Genomic DNA, 19,376 nt, shown 5'->3' with positions numbered 1-19,376 from the left:
CAGCGGCAGCTCTCCCCGCTCACAGCTTCCACCAGGATCTGCAGAAGAGCCCCCCAGTATAACCCCGCTGCCCAACGCGAAAGGCAAAGCCCTGCCAAAACCAGCCTGGCAAGAGCCTCGGCGACCACCGAACCAAGGAAATTCACAGCTGACTGCAAACAGCACTGCGAGTGCTGCGGAAAAAGGCCAAGGCGATGCACTGAGCGAGGGGGACGCTGGGGACACGGGGACCACGGTGGCACAGACCACCGGCACCCCCCACGGCACCAGCAGCCCCGGGGAGAAAACACAGCTGGCGTCACCGCAAAGGAGTTTTATGGCAAAATCATTTGACTTATTCGGGGTTGAATTAAAGTTGCATGAGATTTCTTTTTTCATCACGATAATAAATAGCTGAGTGAGTCATTGCCCGAGAAAACCCAACAGCGGCTACTAGATGAACAACTTACTGCTCACGTCTGCTGGATACAGCTGGGAAGGGGTGGGAGGTTTGTGCTGAGGGACGAAGAGGCGGCAGCACAACTTCAGCGAGAGTAAACAGCTCAGAGCCTTCCCCTGCATTTCTCATTTCCATTTTGAGCAGGCTGATAAAGAACAGAAAGCGAGAGAAGCCAGTTTTGTACGTGCATCAGGCTCAGCAACACTCGACAGCCAGCACCGCATCGCACGCAGCTTACGGCGCACAGCTTCTCCTACTGCAAATCACCCCGGCCTTGCAATTAAACAAAAATAAAAAAAAAAAAAAAAATATCCATCACCAGCATCTGAACACCCCCGTTTGGGCTTTTTCCAAGAAAAGCATCTCTGTATCCATTAGCTATTGTCTCCCTCTAGCGCGGGCAGAGACCAACCTGCCTCCTGCCACGGCTCTCAGCCTGGCTGGAAACCGAGGGCTGAAACTCTGCGGAGAACCGGGGGCTGGCAGAGGGCTGGGAAAACATGCCAAGTACCAGCTCTACCTTTGCATTGATGAATCAGCTTCCCACACACGTTTTTTTTTGTGGTCTTCACATTTTACCTCAGCAGATGTTCAGAGCTGGAGGGATTTCTTAGTGACCGATCAGCAAGGTAAAGCCTTCCAAATTTGAGAGACAACTGCCAGCAGCCTCATTTTATCCAGGGCTGGAGAGGATGCTGAGATGAAAGAGCATCCATCCCCCTTCCCACTGCTCCTGGGGAACCATCCTAACCTCTCGTCACCCTTCGGAAAGGAGATTAGGGTTTGCTCAGCTGGGCTTTTCAGGGGATCTTTTTACAGCTGCCTTTAACACCTCCGTACATCTCCTAAAGCAAAATAAAAACCTGCACTTAAACTTCAAAACAAAAGGTCTCGCGTCCTCTCCTGGGAGGATTTCTGCCAAGAGAGAAAGCGAATGATGCTGCAAATCTCTCCCCTCTTAAACTAAGCACTGCAGCAGCACCTTCACCCCCCGGCTCTGCAGCTTAACCTAACAGAAAATCAAGAGCCTAGAAACACGGCCATGTTTCCATCTCTACCCTCACGCTGCCTTTGCTCTTCCAAAGGCTGTATCCAGAGGCACCCCAGGCACCGCTTTCCCTTCCAGGAGCGTTTCTTCCTTGAACGAGGCACCATCAGCATTTGCAAAACCACCTTTTTTGAGGAAAAAGGGACACGACTTCACCTGGAGACCCCAATTCTTATTGGGACATTGCCTGTGCAAGCTCCAGCCCAGCTGTTGGAGAGAAAGGCAGGACGAACGCAGCAGCTCCTCAACCTTCTCTGCCTTCACAGCACCACACTGGGGATAGATAACGGGTGAATCAATCCTGCTCCACTTGGAACCTGGGCAACCTTTGTCTCTGTCACCACCAGCTTTCCCAGGGTCTCACCAAGAAACTGCCCCACCTGAACACAGGAAAGGAGGCTCATAGTGGAGGGAATTCACCGTTGCCCATCTCTGCATGCTCTCCAACCAGCAATGCACATGGCAAGACATGCAGGAAGGCTCTGAGCACCCCTAGACTAGTTACCCACACATACTGGGAGAATTGTTACCCGGTGAGCCCAAGGAGGATGGGAAACAGCTCCTTGTGAAGATTCCCTGCTGTCCATTGCCCTTATCCATAAGGGGAAAGGAGAGGAGCAAAAAAACAAGTCCCAGATGCATGGAGGAGCCAAAGGAGAGTATCTGATCCAGGGGAAGGTTGAGCACACTAATTAGAAAGCAGATACCATAGCAGAAACTCAGGTCTGCTCTCCCACACAACCACCACAGCCAGCACCTGCCTCCATGACCACGTATTTTACCAAGTGACAGAGCTTCAAAGACAAGGAGTTTCCCAGCTGGGGTGGCCACGGGGACTCTCCAGACAGGCAGGACTGCCATCAGAGCAACACCACAACACCCCCAAGCCCAAACTACCAGCACTGAAGCTTGTGGGTTGTGTTCATAAGTGGTTTCGAAACAGTCAAACCTGCACAGATCCATTAAACTGCTACTTATCCCCCAAAATAGGTGTCTAGACGTCTGCCAAAGGATCAGCCTCTGACCATAACCTGGGCAAGTGTGGAGACCCTCCAGGGTTCAGGTTTTCCTTAAATCTAGTTGCAGGGGGTGTCCCTGGCACTAAGAAATGCTTTCTATTTCAAGCCACCTGAAGAACAGTTAGACTTAATGGCATTTGAGTTTTTACTCAATGAAATAACATCTCCAAGGAACATGACGGTTTAATGGCTACAGTTGAAACCCAAGGGCAGCTTTTGTGAAGAAACACAGGTTTTTGTTTTCTCTCCCTCTTCTGAGCTATTTCATAGCTCTCAACAGGACTTGCATCATCCAGGAAACCACTGGGTCCATGTAAGGAAGAAACTTCTTCACCTCCTGTCTGGTGAAGGATGGGGTGGGTGACAAAGGACCAAAATATTAACAAAAAATCCCACAAAGGCGAGAGCGTGAAAAGCTCAGGGTGAGCAGTTTGAACCATTTTACCTCTACAATTAATTCTCTTTGGCCCCCGTTTTGCTGCCTTCCCTCAGATAATTGTGTCTTCAAGTGTTACCAAGAACTAAGCAACAACATCTCACCTTGCTTATTGAAGAATCTCTGGCAGAACTGAAGGGTTCCTCTAAGGCACACTTAAAAACCCAGAGCAGAGGAAGGCCACCTGATCTCCCCACACCCACAGAATTCCTGTCCCATTGAAGACCCTCCCCAGACTTGTTCCCAACAAAACACCCAGTAACAAAGCATCCAACCCCCCCCAAACTCTTTCTACCACAGACTCCCACCCAGGAAGCAGGTCTGGGGCAAACAGAGATACTCTGCACACCGCCGGCAGCCAGGCAGGCTTGGCCAACACTCCCACAAAAGCTGGCTTTGCCAAACAATCCGATGTTTCTAACTCTTCCTCACCCTTGTACTCCCTGATTTTTCCCAAAGACAACACATGACATGGAACCACAGTTCACATGATGGTTTGTTGGGGATTTCTTGTATTTTTTAAAACCTCAGTACCTTTTCTTTAAAAGGAAGACTTACTCTGAAGTTTGCAAACACCCCAGTTTTCCTCTTCTCAAGCTTGTTCCTCCTCCTCTGCCCAAAACCAAGTACACTGAGTGCAGCCTGATGCTCGTTTCAGGGAGGGGAGAGGTGGAAATCTCACCTGAGTCATGCATGTTCAGTTGAAAGAAGAAAGCAGGAACACCTTGAATAATAGCATCCCTTTATTCGCTGACACCATTACAAAAACTGATTACATTAGCAACCAAAAAAAAAAAAAAAAAAAAAGGAGTGTTTACTTGAGGTTGAAGTCAGAGGCAGCTAATCCCAAAAATGTAATTAAGTAAAACAGTGTACAACATCAGTATTAAAATGTTATATCCCATTGGTGACTTTACCACATTGGAGTTTTCTGAACAAGTTTTATTGAGCAAAGCAAGATAAAAGATTATGTGTTTACTGTCTCTCCAGGAATGTAAAGGTCTAATTATCCAAACAGGTTTGTTTTTATTATAAAACTAAACTCTGGAGGTGTCTACAGAGTTGGTTTTTTTTCTTTAAATCAGTAGTCTAACAAGGATTAGAAAAGACAAAACTCTGTTCAGTGTTTCTGACAAAGTAGAAAGGGTGAAAACATAAATAAGGCTTTAATTTGGCAAAATATAATACAATGCCTTCTGCTATCCTCAAATTAACGATTCCCCCGTGACTTCATTCTGCAAGAGAAACACAAAACACCACGTCAGCCGAGCAGTTTCCAAAGGGCAGTGTTCAAGCAAATCTGCGCCTCACCAGCACTTCAGCAGCTCACGCCAGCCGCTTCGTTAGCATCGGCCTACGATGAAGCCCAGAGGAACAAGCCAGGGCGGTGGAGGCTGAGCAAGAACAGCCTCCCAGAGCAGAGGCCAAGGTGCAGGTAGCACCCTCCTCCCAAGTGCACCAAGCCTGTCCTACGGGACCGGGCTCACCCCGCCGTGAACACCCTGTTACTAGCCCTTGAAGATCAGCTCTGCTGCCCATGCTGTATTACAGAGGCAGGAGCAGAAAAAAAAAAAAAGTCTAAATTAGGAATAAACAAGCCCCCATCCTCAGTAGATGAGAGAGAGTTCTGACACAATGAGTGGGAGTTCTGATACTTCTTGTAGCAGCTTGTTCAGTGCCAGGGCTTTGCTGCCTCCCAAACCGAACAGTTCACAACCTGCCTTCAGCCCCAGCTCCCAGCGCATCTAGCAGACGCTCACAAGCTGCATCAGCTTCCTGAGAAAAAGTTTGGTGTCTCGAGTTTACCCAACCATTAGCTAACTTTGGGTCATTTAAGTTGACCAGCATGATGCAGTCAACCACAAAGGCTCAGGTTTCCAAGTTGGCTGTATATTAAAAAAAAAAAAGCCTTGTTTCTGTGTCTATAATTGGAGAAAGAGTTCATGCCAGACTGATGCTTCAGATACTCATATCCCTGTGACCACAGCAAGCCATGGCTGCTAACTCAGTGAAAGCCCAGTGGGTTACTTTATATCCTCCATCCCAAAGCAATTAGAGTGTGGAAGCATAGACATTTTGTTCGTGTAGCTGGGACAGAGGAAACAAGGCACAGGCACTGAGAAAACAAAATTTGGGGAAACCTGCTGCGTGAAGTAACAGGTAGTGGAAGGGAAGGATAAAGAGTTACAAGCCTAGAGGGACATGGGGATGCGAGATTAGTCCCAGCTAATTTTAGTATGGACCCAGAGAGGAACAAATCCAGTGGCTACTAGAAGCTTTTGATGATTTGCACATAGAAAGTCTCAGATTTTGACACTTGACTTGTTAAATCTGAACAAGGTCCCACCATCACAGAGCAGTATCCTTCCTGACAGCCACCCACCAGTTCAACTAGATGGCCACCAGCCGCACCTACCTACTAGCTGGTAGTGTTCTCGTCCCTTTGACAGCATTTGGCTTACTGACACGAGCAGCTTCTTGAGATGACCTACATCCTGGTTAAGATTCACCGCCACATTTAGTCTTTTATCAGTCAATTCCTGGAAGAAGGAAAAAAAAAATCATTAAAAACTCATTTACAATCTAATTACCAAGAAAGCCTAGAATTAGATCCTCTGTATAAAATTACAACTCCTTGCACAGATGGGAACAATTCTTGTAAGTCAGAGGGTTATGGCCACATTTAAAGAGAACATGGTTCAAAGTCAAGAAGCTGTTTCCTGTTCCAGGGAATCACCTGCACACACTGAACACCAGCGAGAGCATCGCTGACCGCTGGCTCCCACCCTGCCTGCCCAGGACTCCACTTACTCGCTGCTTCCAGGAATTGTGCTTGTAACCACAGCTGATCCGGCCTCTGAAGTTATTAACCCCACATCCCCACAAGCCTGGCTGAAAATGCCATGCGGATGAGAGCACATGGTTTATAACGCAGGCTGCTAAGCACAGTGACAGTGCGCCCAGCGTGACGCGTGACTTCTGACCCCTGCAGCTGTAACAACAAGGCTGCTGGACCACCAAGGACTTGCTCTGTATGAGGATCTGTGGGATGATGTCCTCAGCAGTATGTAATACCCAAGCACAAGGCAGCTCCAGCTGTGAAACCACTTGAAACAGCTGGCTGGAGATACACACCTCTCCCCACCCACACCACAGCACCAGTGCTCCTGTTCAGGCTCAGGACATGGGCTGCTGCCCACCAGCTATCCCACAGGTTCACCCTCTGCTCCGAGCCCCTGGGAAATTCCTGCTTGCCAGTAACACTCCGACAAGCAGTCTTAAGCACCAGTCAACACAGAGAAAAAGAAAGCTACCAAGAGCTAGAAAACTGGTTTCTTGCACCAAAATGAAAATGCTGAGCCTGCTTTTTTAAACAAAAGTGGTTTTGTTTGGTTTTTTTCCTTAAGGATTTCAACAGTTTATTAATAGGGAAGTGTCACAACTCGAAATGGACTCTTCCCCTCTTGCCTGCCCTCCTCCCCAAAGTCAGTCTTGCTGAGCTATCGCTGATATAATCCCTGTTTTATTACCTTTATTGATTAGCTCCTCCAGAGACGTACAAAGAAATCCAAATGTAAAAAACATTACTACTCCTTATTCAGCTCATAATACAGATGTGCAGATAACCTGTAAAACAGCTTTCCTTTCCCATTTAACAGCTAAAAATAAGCAACTCTGCCTTGGTGTCGATGATACAGAAGTACCCAATTCTCAACATGAGCACAGAGGTGTTTGCAAGTGCTCAGCATCGGCTAACCCCACTCCAAGTGAAAGCGGTTTTACTAACAGAATGAGACTGATGCATAATGCTGTTGCAAATCTCTCCCTAGAGTTTCAGGGAAATTAGAGCGAGTTCAGAGCGGGCCACTTTCCCAGCTCCCATTTGGCTGGAAATGCCGCTAGACTTGCTGTAACGCAGAGCGGGTAGTAAATCAAACTCAACCACCTGCACCATTACAGAAACTACTCTGGGCTCAGGCAAGAGAACAAAGCCATATATTGCAAAGCTCTTACTCCAGTGCAATCGGTAAACATTTTTCTACTGTAGAAAATCATTTGGAATTTGTATTAGGGTAGCCTTAACCTATTTTACCCTTATTAAAGTAGAAAATCAGGTCTGTCAAGACTGAGACTTCACTTAGCGATCTCATACAGATTAATCATAGAATCCTAGAATGGTTTGGGTTGGAAGGGACCTTAAAGATCACCTAGTTCCAAGCCCTCTGCCATGGGCAGGGACACCTTCCACTAGACCAGAATGATGAAAGTGGAAAGGCAAATGCAATTAGCATCCCAGCAAATGAATGAATCACAGCACTGACCGACAGTGCTGGGTATGAAAGCGCATGTGCCTTTGCATAGAAACCATCATGAGAAGCAATGAAGGAAGGAGCCCTTCAGTTCACCCTCAGCCCTCATCTCGGAAAAGCTCTTCTCTCCCTGATTTGCCTCCTCTCCCTTCTGTTTTGTGACTTCAATAATCTCAGGCAGTGTTTACTCATGAATTATAGACACATCCCCAGCCCTCCTGGGGCCAATCTTGACCAGGTTCCAATGGATTTGGGCTCAGCACAGTCATGCTGCAGCTTCTGCTAACCCAGGAGTGCAAGATTGCCTTATGCAGTCGTTGCCATGCCCCAGCCCCATGCTCTCCATGGCTCAGGGGAAAGCATGTCTTTGGGATATGGGGATGAAGAGAGGAAGAGGACGGTAGTGGGGAACCCCCTGTAATCACAGACCCGGTAGCTAAGACAGGTGCTGAACTGACAGATTCCCCTCCACCGTGCTTTACATGGATGGCATTTCCAGTTTTCAATGACGGAGTGTTTTACACTGAGATTTGGGGGAAAAAAGCACATTAGATTTCATATAAGCCTCAAAAAAAGTTTGCTGCCTAAGCAAGCTGCTGAATATAAATTACTTCCTTAAAGCATACTAAAAGGCACCCTTTAGTCATCATCTAGTCCCATAGGTGACAAGGAAGCCGATTAAGAAAACCAAATGGTCTATTTTTAAATAGAAAGAAAAGAAGTCTAAAGAAAACACACAGAATGTGTTTGAGGGTTTACGCAAGCATCATTTCTCAATTTTGTGGGTTGGTTCCAGTACCCAGAAGGAACAAATATACTCATTTTTAAGCATGTGTTTTCAGGTCCTTCTTAAAAAGAAAAAGAGACACTGTTGCTAGGTGGAAGTGGCTGGAAGACTTTCTTTTTTAATCTGAAAGCTATTTTAAGCTGGGCTTTTAGGCTTCTGGGGAGACAGCTTCTTTTTCTTTTTTTTTTTTCCCCTCAAAAAAAAAAAAGCAGCAAAAAGGGCTTGAGGGAAGGAAAAGAAAATGTTCTAATTCTAGCCTCTGCCAATGGCTACCTGTCAAGAGCGCTGTTTAGACAATTAACGTATTTTTACTAATGAAGGCTTAATTACAGGTTTATTAGGACTGTTTTTCCACACTCCTCTTCAGAATAAAGCGATGGATATTCTGGAGGAAACCTGGTTACAGTTCCATGACGTGCCCACGCAGCTACAGCAGAGCAATGCATGAGCCAGAGGGGTTACACAAGTTAAGGCTAAAGCAATTAAATGAAACTAGCATATTCAGGCCACCACAGGGCACATCTAACGACGTCCAGCTCAGGAGGGCTCACCAGTGTCACCAGCCACAAAATGCCATGGCTGATGGCATCGGTGTTCTGATATACCACTTAGATAAGCCACAAATGCATAGCAGAGAGCAAGCAGCTTGGCATTGCTTTGAGGAAGGCTTTTCTTCTCCAGCCTGCTGCAGACAGGGGGGACAGAGCATCCCATTGTCACCATCGGTGACTGGCCTCCGGCTGGCAATACAGGCGAAGGCTCGGCAGACCTACCATTCCTCCTAGGAAACCAGCTCACAGGGTTGGGACATCCATGGTCCCGCAGGCCCAGCAGCATCTCTGGCTCGGACATGGTTGAGCCCACAGCGCAAGGGTCGATCAGTATCCATGACTGATCACCCTGGAAAAACCATTTCATTTCTGATAACTACTAAAAAGGCAAAGACTTTTCTACAGTACTCCTTAGAAGACTCCTAGCTTCCTCTTGCAGCTGATGAAGCTACTTACTTTCAGCAGCTAAAATGAGTCAATATATTATTTGTCCTATTGGCAAGTGCTCTTCTCCCCCTCAGACGACAGCATTTCCTTCCACTCTACCCATCGTAAGAAAATGCGTAATGAGTTCCATTGACACCACTTAGCTGTGTAAAAGGTGCTGGGAAGGCACCTGCTTTAGCCTTCGCCTTCCCAATTGCCTTCCAGAAAGCTGTTCTGAAGCTATGTTGAAGCTGATGTGAAAGCTCTTGTTTCCAGAGATGGCAAAGCCCAGTTACAAAGCCACGACCCAACTACTCATACAAGTAGTGTCTTTTTAGGGCCAGGACTCAGAGTACCACCTACACAAGCAGTTCAGCAATTATCTGTGCTAACAGTAACCCACAGGCTCAGGTGAGTTACCTGCAAGTGTGAAAACAGGCCACCCCAGAGTCCACCCAATTCCGGACCTTGTAACTGCAATGCTAGTACTGGAGGATATAAAAACATCATCAGTCTGGAGAGTTGCCCACCAACAGCACAAGGCATTGCTCACATCTGTTGCTTACTGAAGCTCAGGCTAGCAAGATGTTGTGCTGACCTTGATGTGGTCCAGCAGCAAATACCTAGGAGCCAGGACCAGCTGAAGTTGAATTCTGGCACCTACCAGTGGCTAAGGACAGGCTCTTGCCCACAGCTGCAAAGGACCAGAAGGGTCAGCATTCTGGCAAAAGACATTCTCTGCCTTCATGTTACAGGCCATGCAAGACTGCCTTCTTTCTTTGGCCTTACAGATGTCAGCAAGTGCCAACCCAACAGTTAGTATTTTAAGCTCATGTAGTTATCAGCGAATTTATTTTTAGCTTCCCTTCTTGAAGGGACAAGTCTGGGGAACTTCCCACTTTTGCCCAAACCAAACCAACAACCCACTGGAAGCCCAGATCTCATGTCCAGAATCTCTCCCTTTCCTCTTTGCATATTTGAGCCATGGTAAATAGGTCACGATCCAGATGACAGCAAAACTCCCAATGCATCCTTGGGGATACAGCTCCAGGACACGACCCTGACAAGTTGTAGGACAGGAATTTTCATCAAGCCTTAATTTACCATCAGCAGCACACGTCCTGTTCCTTTGCTGGACTTCACTTCCCAAAGTTCATACTTTGCATGAGATTTGTGTTGCTCAAAAAGAAACACTCACCGACTCTGTGCAAACATCGCTGTTTTCAATAACATTGGCATCCCCAACAACTTTTCCAATTTCTCTCTCAAGAGATGCCAAAGACTCCTGGGCCTGTAGGGGAGAGAAAGAAAGAAAGAAAGAAAAAAAGAAAGAAGGAAAGAAAGAAAAAAAAACCACAAACAGAGGAGGCACAACAATTAGCAAAGGCTGAGAAGCAAACCCCCCATCTCTCCAAGAGCACAAGAGACACAGGAAATCACTGTTCAGGAGGAAATCTGTTTTATGCCAGATTTGCTCAGGGGACCAACACATTTGCCAAGATTGACATGTCTCCTTACAATCAGCGTGTTGCATGTCAGCCTGACTGCATTTGAGAGCAATTCTACAGGGAAGGTTTAATAGTCTCATGTCAAGTTGTTAGGCAAAACCTGTGCAGCAAATTTTTTTGTGCAAGTACAGGCAGGTCTCCAAAAGCCTAACCATAGATCTGTGTTTATATAGAATATACCATGAACATCAGCACAGTTCACTTCATATGTCAACATCCAACATAATTGTCCTGAGCAAAGCGTTTTAAACACCTTATTACAGTAGGTCTCCTTTACCTTCTCACCTCCTGGCAGTGCTATTGTGATCATCTGTCCCTGGCCCAGGACAAGACTCGCCCTGCCAACAGCTCTCCCCACTCCAGTCCTGCTAGAATACAGCCCAATTTCCTTACTATGCATCTACCGCAGAAGGAACAAGGTGTTACATGGCCTTGAGCCGGAGCTCAGCCATTCTGCAGGCTATTCTTGGCTCCATTTATCAGTTCTCCCATGAGATGTTCATTTCTGGGGTGACAAACAGCACTGAGACCTCTCATGCTTAAAGATTTCCCGCTCCAATCCATCTTGCAAGAGCAGCCATTGAGGAAGAGCAGAGGTAACCCACCTGCTTGTCTCATCAAGCTTGTGTAGAGCTAACTTTAAAGATTTGCAGTCTCCTGGGTTATAGACAATTTGTAACCACATGCAAATGGGCAGATGGCTTGTAAACCACCTTGTAACCTACTGCCATTTGAGACTGGATTTAAAAGCTTCAGGCTGTGGTGTGGGTGTATGCCTGTGGGATAGGCTTTTTGTTAGGCTGGGTTTCTTTAAATAAAGAATTATTTGTCAGCCCCAAATAATCACTTGTTCCCATTGGCATAAAATTATCATGAACAAGAGACTCTTTCAAGAAGGGTAATTGAACAGAGTTGAAATGATAAAAATGCAACTAACAACAGACATGCAGGTATCCTGCATGAGCTCTTACACCCACAGTCCTAGTCACTTAGGGAACCAGCCAGTGGAGTAAGACACTCCACCAGGCAGGCAGTCTCCTCAAGCCACTCAAATCGCAACATTTTCCAGCACTGCAAAACTACAGATCTTGAGGGTTTTGATAACATTTAGATCTGCAGCTGTTAAGGGTCTCTACTTACCTTGGGCAAGTCACCAGCTACCTTCTGTCTCTCGTTTTGATCAACTTTGAGTTTTGATAGTGTTTCATTTAGCTGTGTTTTCAGCTGCAAAATAGTAACAAAGAAAATCAGTTTCCCTCACACACACACAGATTTCATCTGTCTGTCCCATGGATTAACCCAGTGCACACTGACTGCAACGGGAGTAGGATTACTAACAATTATTGCACATACTGGATTAGTCAACATGTACGATGAGGTTTACAAGGACAGTCAAGGAAGAGAGACTCCATCTGTAAAGATAAATGTAAAGAATGGAAACTACAGAAGACAAGACATGGTTGGCATCAGCTTCATTACAAGTGGCTTCAACTTTTAAATTATACTGCCAGTAGGAATATTAGCAATAGTGACAGTACATAAGCCTCTTCAGCACTCTTATCACAAAAGTCAGCCCAGACTTCAACTTAATTCACAGCAAATACGCAAAAACGTAGATTGTCATCTTCCTAATTCAGGCTAAACAGTCACTTTACTGCTGAATAAACTAAAAAGCTCTACTTGTCATCTTAATAAAGTGCCACTTACTACAACTATGTTGACTTAACCAGTCTGTTAATGTCACATCAAGGCATGAATCACTGACAGGGGTATATTAAGTTGTCGATTGTGTTTAGATTCAATCCAAAAAAGTGAAACCATTTCAGTCAAGAGGGATGAATACTTTGTACTGGCTGCCCTTAAACTATAGCCTTCCAAAGGATATAAACATTTTTTTAAAGAATATTTCGATCACTCTTCAACACAGCATACAGAACCAGCCATAGCACTTAAGGCTTGAGCCTCAAGTAGGAGCGCTAACAAGAAGCTCAAGTGCCAATTTTGTTGGATTTGTGCCTCTGAAGTGCACTGTGCTAATGTTCACTATTCCTGCTGTCAATCTTCTTGGGAGCCAGCAGGGGATTAAAGAAGTGAACAATAGGCTACTCAGAGCCCTGAATTCTCGCTGATTCCAAACCCACACCTTGTATTTGTCTCACCCTTGGAAGGTTTCCCCCTTTGGAGCACCTGGACTGGCAGATGCTGGTTTTCTACATTTTGGGGAAGCACTGTTGAGCTCCTCTGCAGACTCAGCTTCTCTCCTTGCTCGCCTTATAAATTAGCAGGAAACGCATTTTGAAATCCCATCATTCCTATTCCTCAGCCTCCTGCCTACTGCAAAAAAAACCCCTCATATACACTGGACAGCATTCCTGAGCTGTTTGCATGAAGGTAGTTCATGCTCCTACCAGCACAGCATCATCAGATTGCAGTCAAGCTGCCCTAGCACGGAGCTCAGCTTTTTGAGCTTTTGTTGCTACAGACATAAGAGATTGTTGCCTCTTATATTCAAGAGGTTGGCATTTACTGATTAACTCCAAGATATGCATTCAATTCCCATTTCCCTTGCTTTCAAAACAAGAGGCTTTGGTTGCCGAGGCAGGATGCTAAGCAATGCTGTACTAGACTTGCCAAGCATACTATTAACTTACACAGACTGTTACTGTGGTGAGTTTTTTTTAAATCAACTAGAGATCAGCAGCTCAGCCTGCAGTGACAGGTTGTCCCATCAACCACTCTAAAACTCAACAAAGATGTGGTGACAGAGACAACCTTCCCCAATTCTGGCTCAAAAGCAAGAAAGCACTGTTCAAACACAAGCAGAGGAAAGATGTGACTGCTCCTGCAGCCTTAAAAAACACATCACTGAAACAAGTGAGAAGTGGAAGGGCTCAAACTGCAAAACCATGCATCTTTGGGCATATAGGCCTGCCCTCGGTCAATCCAACTCCCTTCTTGAGAAAACCTGGTACAGGAGCATTACTGGCTGGAGAGCATTTCTAGCCAAACGCGCTGTAACACAGTGCATGCACCAAGCCAGCACAGCAGCTATTCAGCCATATCAGGATGCCAGCTGCTGAATGGCTGGATACTCTGAATTAACCTAACATTGGTTTTGGCCAATTTCTCTACATACAGAGGAGGATGGAAAAGGCTCTGCACAGTCAGAGCACAGATACCACAGTTGCATCCTAAAAGCTTTGGAAAAAAACAACCAGAGAATAATCCTCAAGTTAAAAGGACAAGAGCACAACTTTTGTTGCTCCAATGACATTATATTTGCTGTTGCGTGTATCTACACCGTAAAACACTGATTCTCAAGAAGTTTCAGAAATGAAAGTCTTACAGACTTTGGAAAAAGTCTTAAGAACCAGACATGCTATTGTTAGGAGCAGAGAAAGAGACAAATTGTAAAAGTCAGACTACATAAATGATTGCAATGGACAAAAATATCAAGCTGAAGAGGTTAGCAGAACAGACAGGATTTGAAATAAGTCTCCGCTTCATAAGTATGCTGGGAGCCTACTTTGTGCCCAGCAGAGAACAAGCTTCTTACCAAATTTAACTCTTCATTCTGTCTTACTGCTTCAGAATATGAATCATCAAGTTTTTTCTGCAATTCAGTCAACAGATCTTTGAGCTGAAATGAAGTTTAGAGTTTTAGGATTTGTCTCCTTAGGATGCCCACTTTTCTTCTGCTCAGTTATTAGTGTGTCGCTCTACCCTAAGGTCACAAGCATATAAACTCCTCAGCCACGGGGGCTAAGCATTAGATTAGTTTGCCAGCCAACTAGTAACCAAAAGAAAAATAACAGTTTGGTCAATTATGTTTACCTCTCTGACTTCTGAAACATAAGTAGATCGTTCTATTTCTGCCTTTTCTAGTTCACTTTCCAAATGTTCTCTCTCTTTTTTAAGCTAGAAACAGAAAAACAGAGTTAAAACAGATGTTTTCAATGCTTTTTTGCAGTATCATTTTCTTGATTTAGAACTAGCTATAAATTTCTATCAAATATTCCATGACATTTAGAGAGCATTCCAAATCCAGTGATTGCACAGCACAGATTTAAACTGTTACACTTCAAAAAGATAAAAAGAAAAAGAATCAAGCCCAAGACCATGAACAAGCAGTAAACTGCTCGGTCCCTCAAGGAAAAAGCCCCAGTGGATAAGTACAGAAGTAAAAAACAAAAAAGTACAGTTTCCGGTACCCAGCTTCTCTACTTCTTAAAAACACTGGCCAAAAGATTCAGTTTAAACTGCAGCACAGGCTGCACTACTTGCAGGAGAGAAGTCCTAGGAAGTTCAGACTTACAACATAAGCCTAAATCATGTTTAAGTAACAGAAAGCTTCAAAGACAAAAAAACATCTGCACGTACAGTTTCAACTTCTTTGATTTCTTCCTTTAACCTCTCTACCTCGTGCTCCAAAGAAATGACTGAAGAACGCATCTGCAGTTTTCAAGACAGACAAATAGATCATTTAGTTGGGTTGGTCTACAACAAACTCTCCATATACACACAAGCTTGCTTCTATGATTTAAAAATATTAAGGATGAAATCACAGTGACTGAATAAAGATGCTCACTCAATTCAATATACTGAGTCTCCTCTAGAACACGTTTTCTACTTCCTCCCAACGTAAGAAGTTCTTTGACATATTTAGCACCTAGATGCCTGAAGGATTTGGAATATAAGGACTAAGCCAGCTGTCCATTATGCCATGGTAAGGGAAATATCCTTCCTAGACAGGGAAGACTGTCTCCATCCACATGCTATACGTAGCCAAACACAGCATATTTAGCCTTATTAGAGGCTGCATAAGTGCAGCAGATGGTAGCACATCTATAGTTGAAGATCTGACAGCCTTTTATAAGCCCCTCAAACAAGATGTTTATAAATCATCTCTCTGTTTGCTCCAGGCTCATACTCTGGCACTCAAATTTACTAAGCAGAAGTATTTTAGAAGTAATTTCTTTCAAAAAAGCAGTTTGACCTACTTTAATTCTAGATTAGGAAAGAAACATAAAAGGCTTTTTTCTTACCAATTTTGCTAGCAACAGAGCCTTCCTAAAAAGGAAAGCTTTGCAGGCAATTTCAAGTGTAATTAGTTGACCATAATGGATTAAGCAGTATTTTAACAGCTTCCAAAAAAATGTTATGCTTATATGATACTTAAATTTTAGCACAAAGAGACTGTATCTGTTCATAAATGGACTTTGAAAAAAAAAAAAAACAAAACAGGTGCTTAACAGAAATACAGTCTGAGTTGCCAGGATCAGAAAAATACATATTCCTGGTCACATTAATGGGACATATGTACTTTCCTGAATTTTTGGCTTCCTACCCTGTGAGCATTCATATTACTACGTGCTCTTTGGCTGCCTCCTGCATCAACTGCAAAGGACTGTGACACAGACTTGTCATAATGGTCAAAGACTTCATACCTGTGCAGTTCATTTGTTTCTGCTTCTCTAAAAATGGCAGCATGAATATCCACACAAATCAACAATTCCTCCACTTTTTAGTTTTTTAAAATGGAAATACGTTCCTCAAAAAAAAAAAAAATCACTTAGCATGAAACTAAGTATCAGAGCACCAAAAATCCTACTGTTGTAAGGAGGGATCATTCCTGTTGTACTAGTTGTAGATTTCACCTTTTTCATCCACTGGCTGCACACACATCAAACCAGGCAGCCAGGGCTGTTCTATACCTGCCTTCACAGTGCTCGAACACCCTCTGTGACTTCAAGCAGAAACTGCCTGGCTGCCGCAAAAAGCAGATCTTCAGAAATACCTGTTTAAGTTCCTTCTGTGATTCTTCAACTTTTATCTTCCATTTGCTTTCTTCCTCTTCCACACTCCTTTGTAGCCTTTGTAAAATCCCCTCCTAAAAAGACAGTGGGGTTTGAAAGCCTACAGCAGAAGAAAGGCAGCTTGCAACATCACAAGGCACAGGCAACTGGGCATCCCGCTTACCGTCTCTGCTAGAACCGATTTGTATTTCTCGCACTCCAGTTGCAGCAATATGTGCATTTCCTCGGCCTCCTTCAACTTCTGCTCCATAGCCTGGCAAAGGAGAAAATGGACCAGAAGAGTCACATCTCAGCTGATGGATTCGAGTTCTATTATTTATCGTATTTCAACAAGCAAGCTGGTATCATTCAAATTGGCAGGTCTGTCTTTCCAACCCAGGCGAAGACAACAGCAAGAGCAACGTTTACCTACAACTCTCAATACTCAATCACAAACTTTATGTGAGTTACTGCAGTAATTCTGAATTGCCTGAAAAAAAACAATTACTTGAAAAAAGGAGCAGGGATTTTTGAATTTCATGAATGTTTTCACAACTCCACAAGGTGCTTTTCAAAGATGCAAATATCCATAAAACAATTTTCTTGTCACCTGTTCTACCAATTTGAACTTCACAATCCAGAGCACAATTTGGAAGATTTATACTGGAAAATATCCTACGCCACACACAAGGAAGCTGTCCACCATTCATGCCTACCTTGACGTCTTGGGATCCCGAAGCCTCTCTCAAGTATTCTTTAGCCATCTTTTCAAACCCACATATCCATTCACTGTGGCTCTGTTGGGAAATACATTCGGTTAAAGCTGAGAATAACCTCAATAAATCTATCTTCAGGACATTTGCCTCCCAACTGCAGGCTTACAGAGCAGTGTTTCAGTCCCCTAATTCCCCAGAGCTAACACACAGCCTGACAGCAGTTGTTCAGCTAGTACCACACGCAGCCAAGCCGAGCTGACAGTCGACGGGCAGCAATCCAGGAGCACAAGGTTATGAGACACACACAGTTCACGGGGGCTTGGAAGTGCTCAAATACAACTGGGTGACAGAGGTCTCCATGCAAGTGTCAGGGTTCTACAAGAACTACTTGAAGACTTAAGGGAATATTTTCCAAAATCCCTGAGCAGTTAAAGCAGACACTTGCTATGTAATTCTAAGGACCTCACTAGGAAGACTGCTTTATAACCTTACAGAAGAATCAGTCTTTTTAAAGACTATTTCTAGTTCATCAGGAGACCAACTTTAGAACATTTGAGAATAATTTTAAACATGAATGTTCAAAACCTCTAGACATTACAAATGAAACACAGACCCCATTTTTCCAGCCTCGCTTCACATCATTCACGCTATCTAAACCACATGAACCCAGTGCACTTCCCTTGCAAACAACTGAAAGCCACCAAGAAAATAAAATTGGAAATCAGTGGTTTTCAAAGGAACTTTCAGAACAAAACAAACCCTACTGAACCACATTAACTGGCACTGAGGCAGTGCAGCCCCTCCGGAAAGGGAGGCCAGCTGTTATCTGCACAGCTGCTGGGGAAGATATGGATCCTCATTGTGCCAGACAGTAAGCAAACATGCAGCAGACCTTATCCGCCCCTGAAAATTTACTATCTCAGTTAGACGCAAGATAACACAGGCAGATGAATCAGATGTTGGGGCAGTAAAAAAAAAAAAAAAAAAAAAAACCACACACAAGATAATGATAACTTTTTTTTTGTTTTAACACTTTTCTTGAAGTAACTGCCTGCAGCTTTGCCTCTCTGCTGCTGGCAAGTACAGGTATTACCGGCAGAAGACACTCACATCCCGCTACAAAAACCTTGCGGCAGAGGGGACTGCAGGGAAGCGCTCTGTACTGCCCAGCGCAGCAGGACCACAGCTCCCTGGCCCCCAGCAATAGGGTAGGAAGAATCCATTCTCTTACCACGTTAGAAGGAAGAGAGACTTTAGGGAAGAGCTTCTGCAGTAGTTCACGCGTCTCCACCTCGGCAGCTTCCAAATGCTGCTGCTTCTCCTAAACCAAGAGAAAGGCTCATGTGAAATTGGGCAACACACTCCACAGACCTGGCAATAGCCTCTTCTATGCCTAGAATAACTAGATGAACCCAGAAGGTCATTTTTCAAGTGAGAAAGGCGCTATAGTTTCCGAAATTGCCACTAAATTGCTTCAAAAATTGACACTGAATAGCTTCAGAATTTGGCCTTCACATTTGTTCGTGCTTAAGCTTTTAAGTTCTCCTCCAACCTAGCCTGATTGTACAGAAATTACACCATCATTCACTTGTTCACAACACAAACTACACTGTGCTGAGTAACTGCATCTACAGATCACACCAACCCTGCCACTCAAGTTGAGTGATCTCAAAAACAAGAAGTTTGGTCAATCAACAGTATTTTATAAATCCATACTTATTTTAAACAATTTTAGGTGGGAAAAAAACATCACCATAAATTTACATCACCACATCAAAAACAGAGAATTAAAGTCAAAAGGAAACTTTGTGTTAATGCACATTTGAACCAGGCCAAGAAAGCAAGACCGTATCTTCTAAATATTACTTTTAAGTACTCAAGAGGGAGACCCTTACATCCTCCTTCCCCAAGCCTGGATGCAATGGGAAATAATTATTAGAGCTGTGTGACAATCTCCAGGTTTTCTTTGTCATTGCTCTGCAAATATAAATACACAGAGCCAAGGGCACCACAGATCCATCGTTCCATTTATTTAACATTAAAAGCAGACCAGCCACAGGACATTTGCTTGCTGTGCTTGTGGCAGATTGGTTTAATTTAGCCATACGACACTCAGGCTCCCGTATAAGTTTAAACACAGAAAGCCTGAAACCCTGTGCAGAAGGCAGCTTTCAGCAAAAATCCTTCACTAATATTTGGGTTTGTTTTTTTCTTTCACATCAGTGTTACTGCGCCTTGCTGCTCTGGGTTCCTCTGCTGCAAGAGATCGGTGGCATTAATAGGTTGAGATTCGGAGACAGAAAAGGACAGGAGACATTAGGTCGTGAAGTTGTGCTAAGAG

At 44.3% G+C, this 19,376-nt stretch overlaps 1 protein-coding gene across 12 annotated transcripts in view; it reads right to left on the bottom strand.

The window, feature by feature from the left end:
• Nucleotides 1-3,672: 3,672 nt before the first annotated feature.
• The window catches only part of KTN1 (kinectin 1), a 78,816-nt gene continuing 63,112 nt past the window's right edge, over nucleotides 3,673-19,376 (bottom strand). For 7 of the 12 annotated variants that reach the window (XM_075029524.1, XM_075029530.1, XM_075029527.1 and 4 more), the window contains 11 exons: nucleotides 18,267-18,356; nucleotides 17,036-17,116; nucleotides 16,504-16,593; nucleotides 16,322-16,414; nucleotides 14,905-14,976; nucleotides 14,359-14,442; nucleotides 14,081-14,164; nucleotides 11,665-11,748; nucleotides 10,215-10,307; nucleotides 5,359-5,482; nucleotides 3,673-4,177 (listed from right to left, as the gene is read on the bottom strand). In XM_075029524.1, coding sequence (XP_074885625.1) covers nucleotides 4,173-4,177; nucleotides 5,359-5,482; nucleotides 10,215-10,307; nucleotides 11,665-11,748; nucleotides 14,081-14,164; nucleotides 14,359-14,442; nucleotides 14,905-14,976; nucleotides 16,322-16,414; nucleotides 16,504-16,593; nucleotides 17,036-17,116; nucleotides 18,267-18,356 — 900 coding nt within the window. In that variant the 3' untranslated portion in view covers nucleotides 3,673-4,172. The remainder of the gene's footprint in view (nucleotides 4,178-5,358; nucleotides 5,483-10,214; nucleotides 10,308-11,664; nucleotides 11,749-14,080; nucleotides 14,165-14,358; nucleotides 14,443-14,904; nucleotides 14,977-16,321; nucleotides 16,415-16,503; nucleotides 16,594-17,035; nucleotides 17,117-18,266; nucleotides 18,357-19,376) is intronic. The other 5 variants (XM_075029529.1, XM_075029532.1, XM_075029533.1 and 2 more) reach the window with 1 other exon arrangement.

Source organism: Buteo buteo, chromosome 6, assembly GCF_964188355.1.
Source record: "Buteo buteo chromosome 6, bButBut1.hap1.1, whole genome shotgun sequence".
Lineage (NCBI taxonomy): Eukaryota > Metazoa > Chordata > Aves > Accipitriformes > Accipitridae > Buteo > Buteo buteo.
Note: the sequence above shows the minus strand (reverse complement) of the source record. Positions and strands in the feature narration are given on the sequence as shown.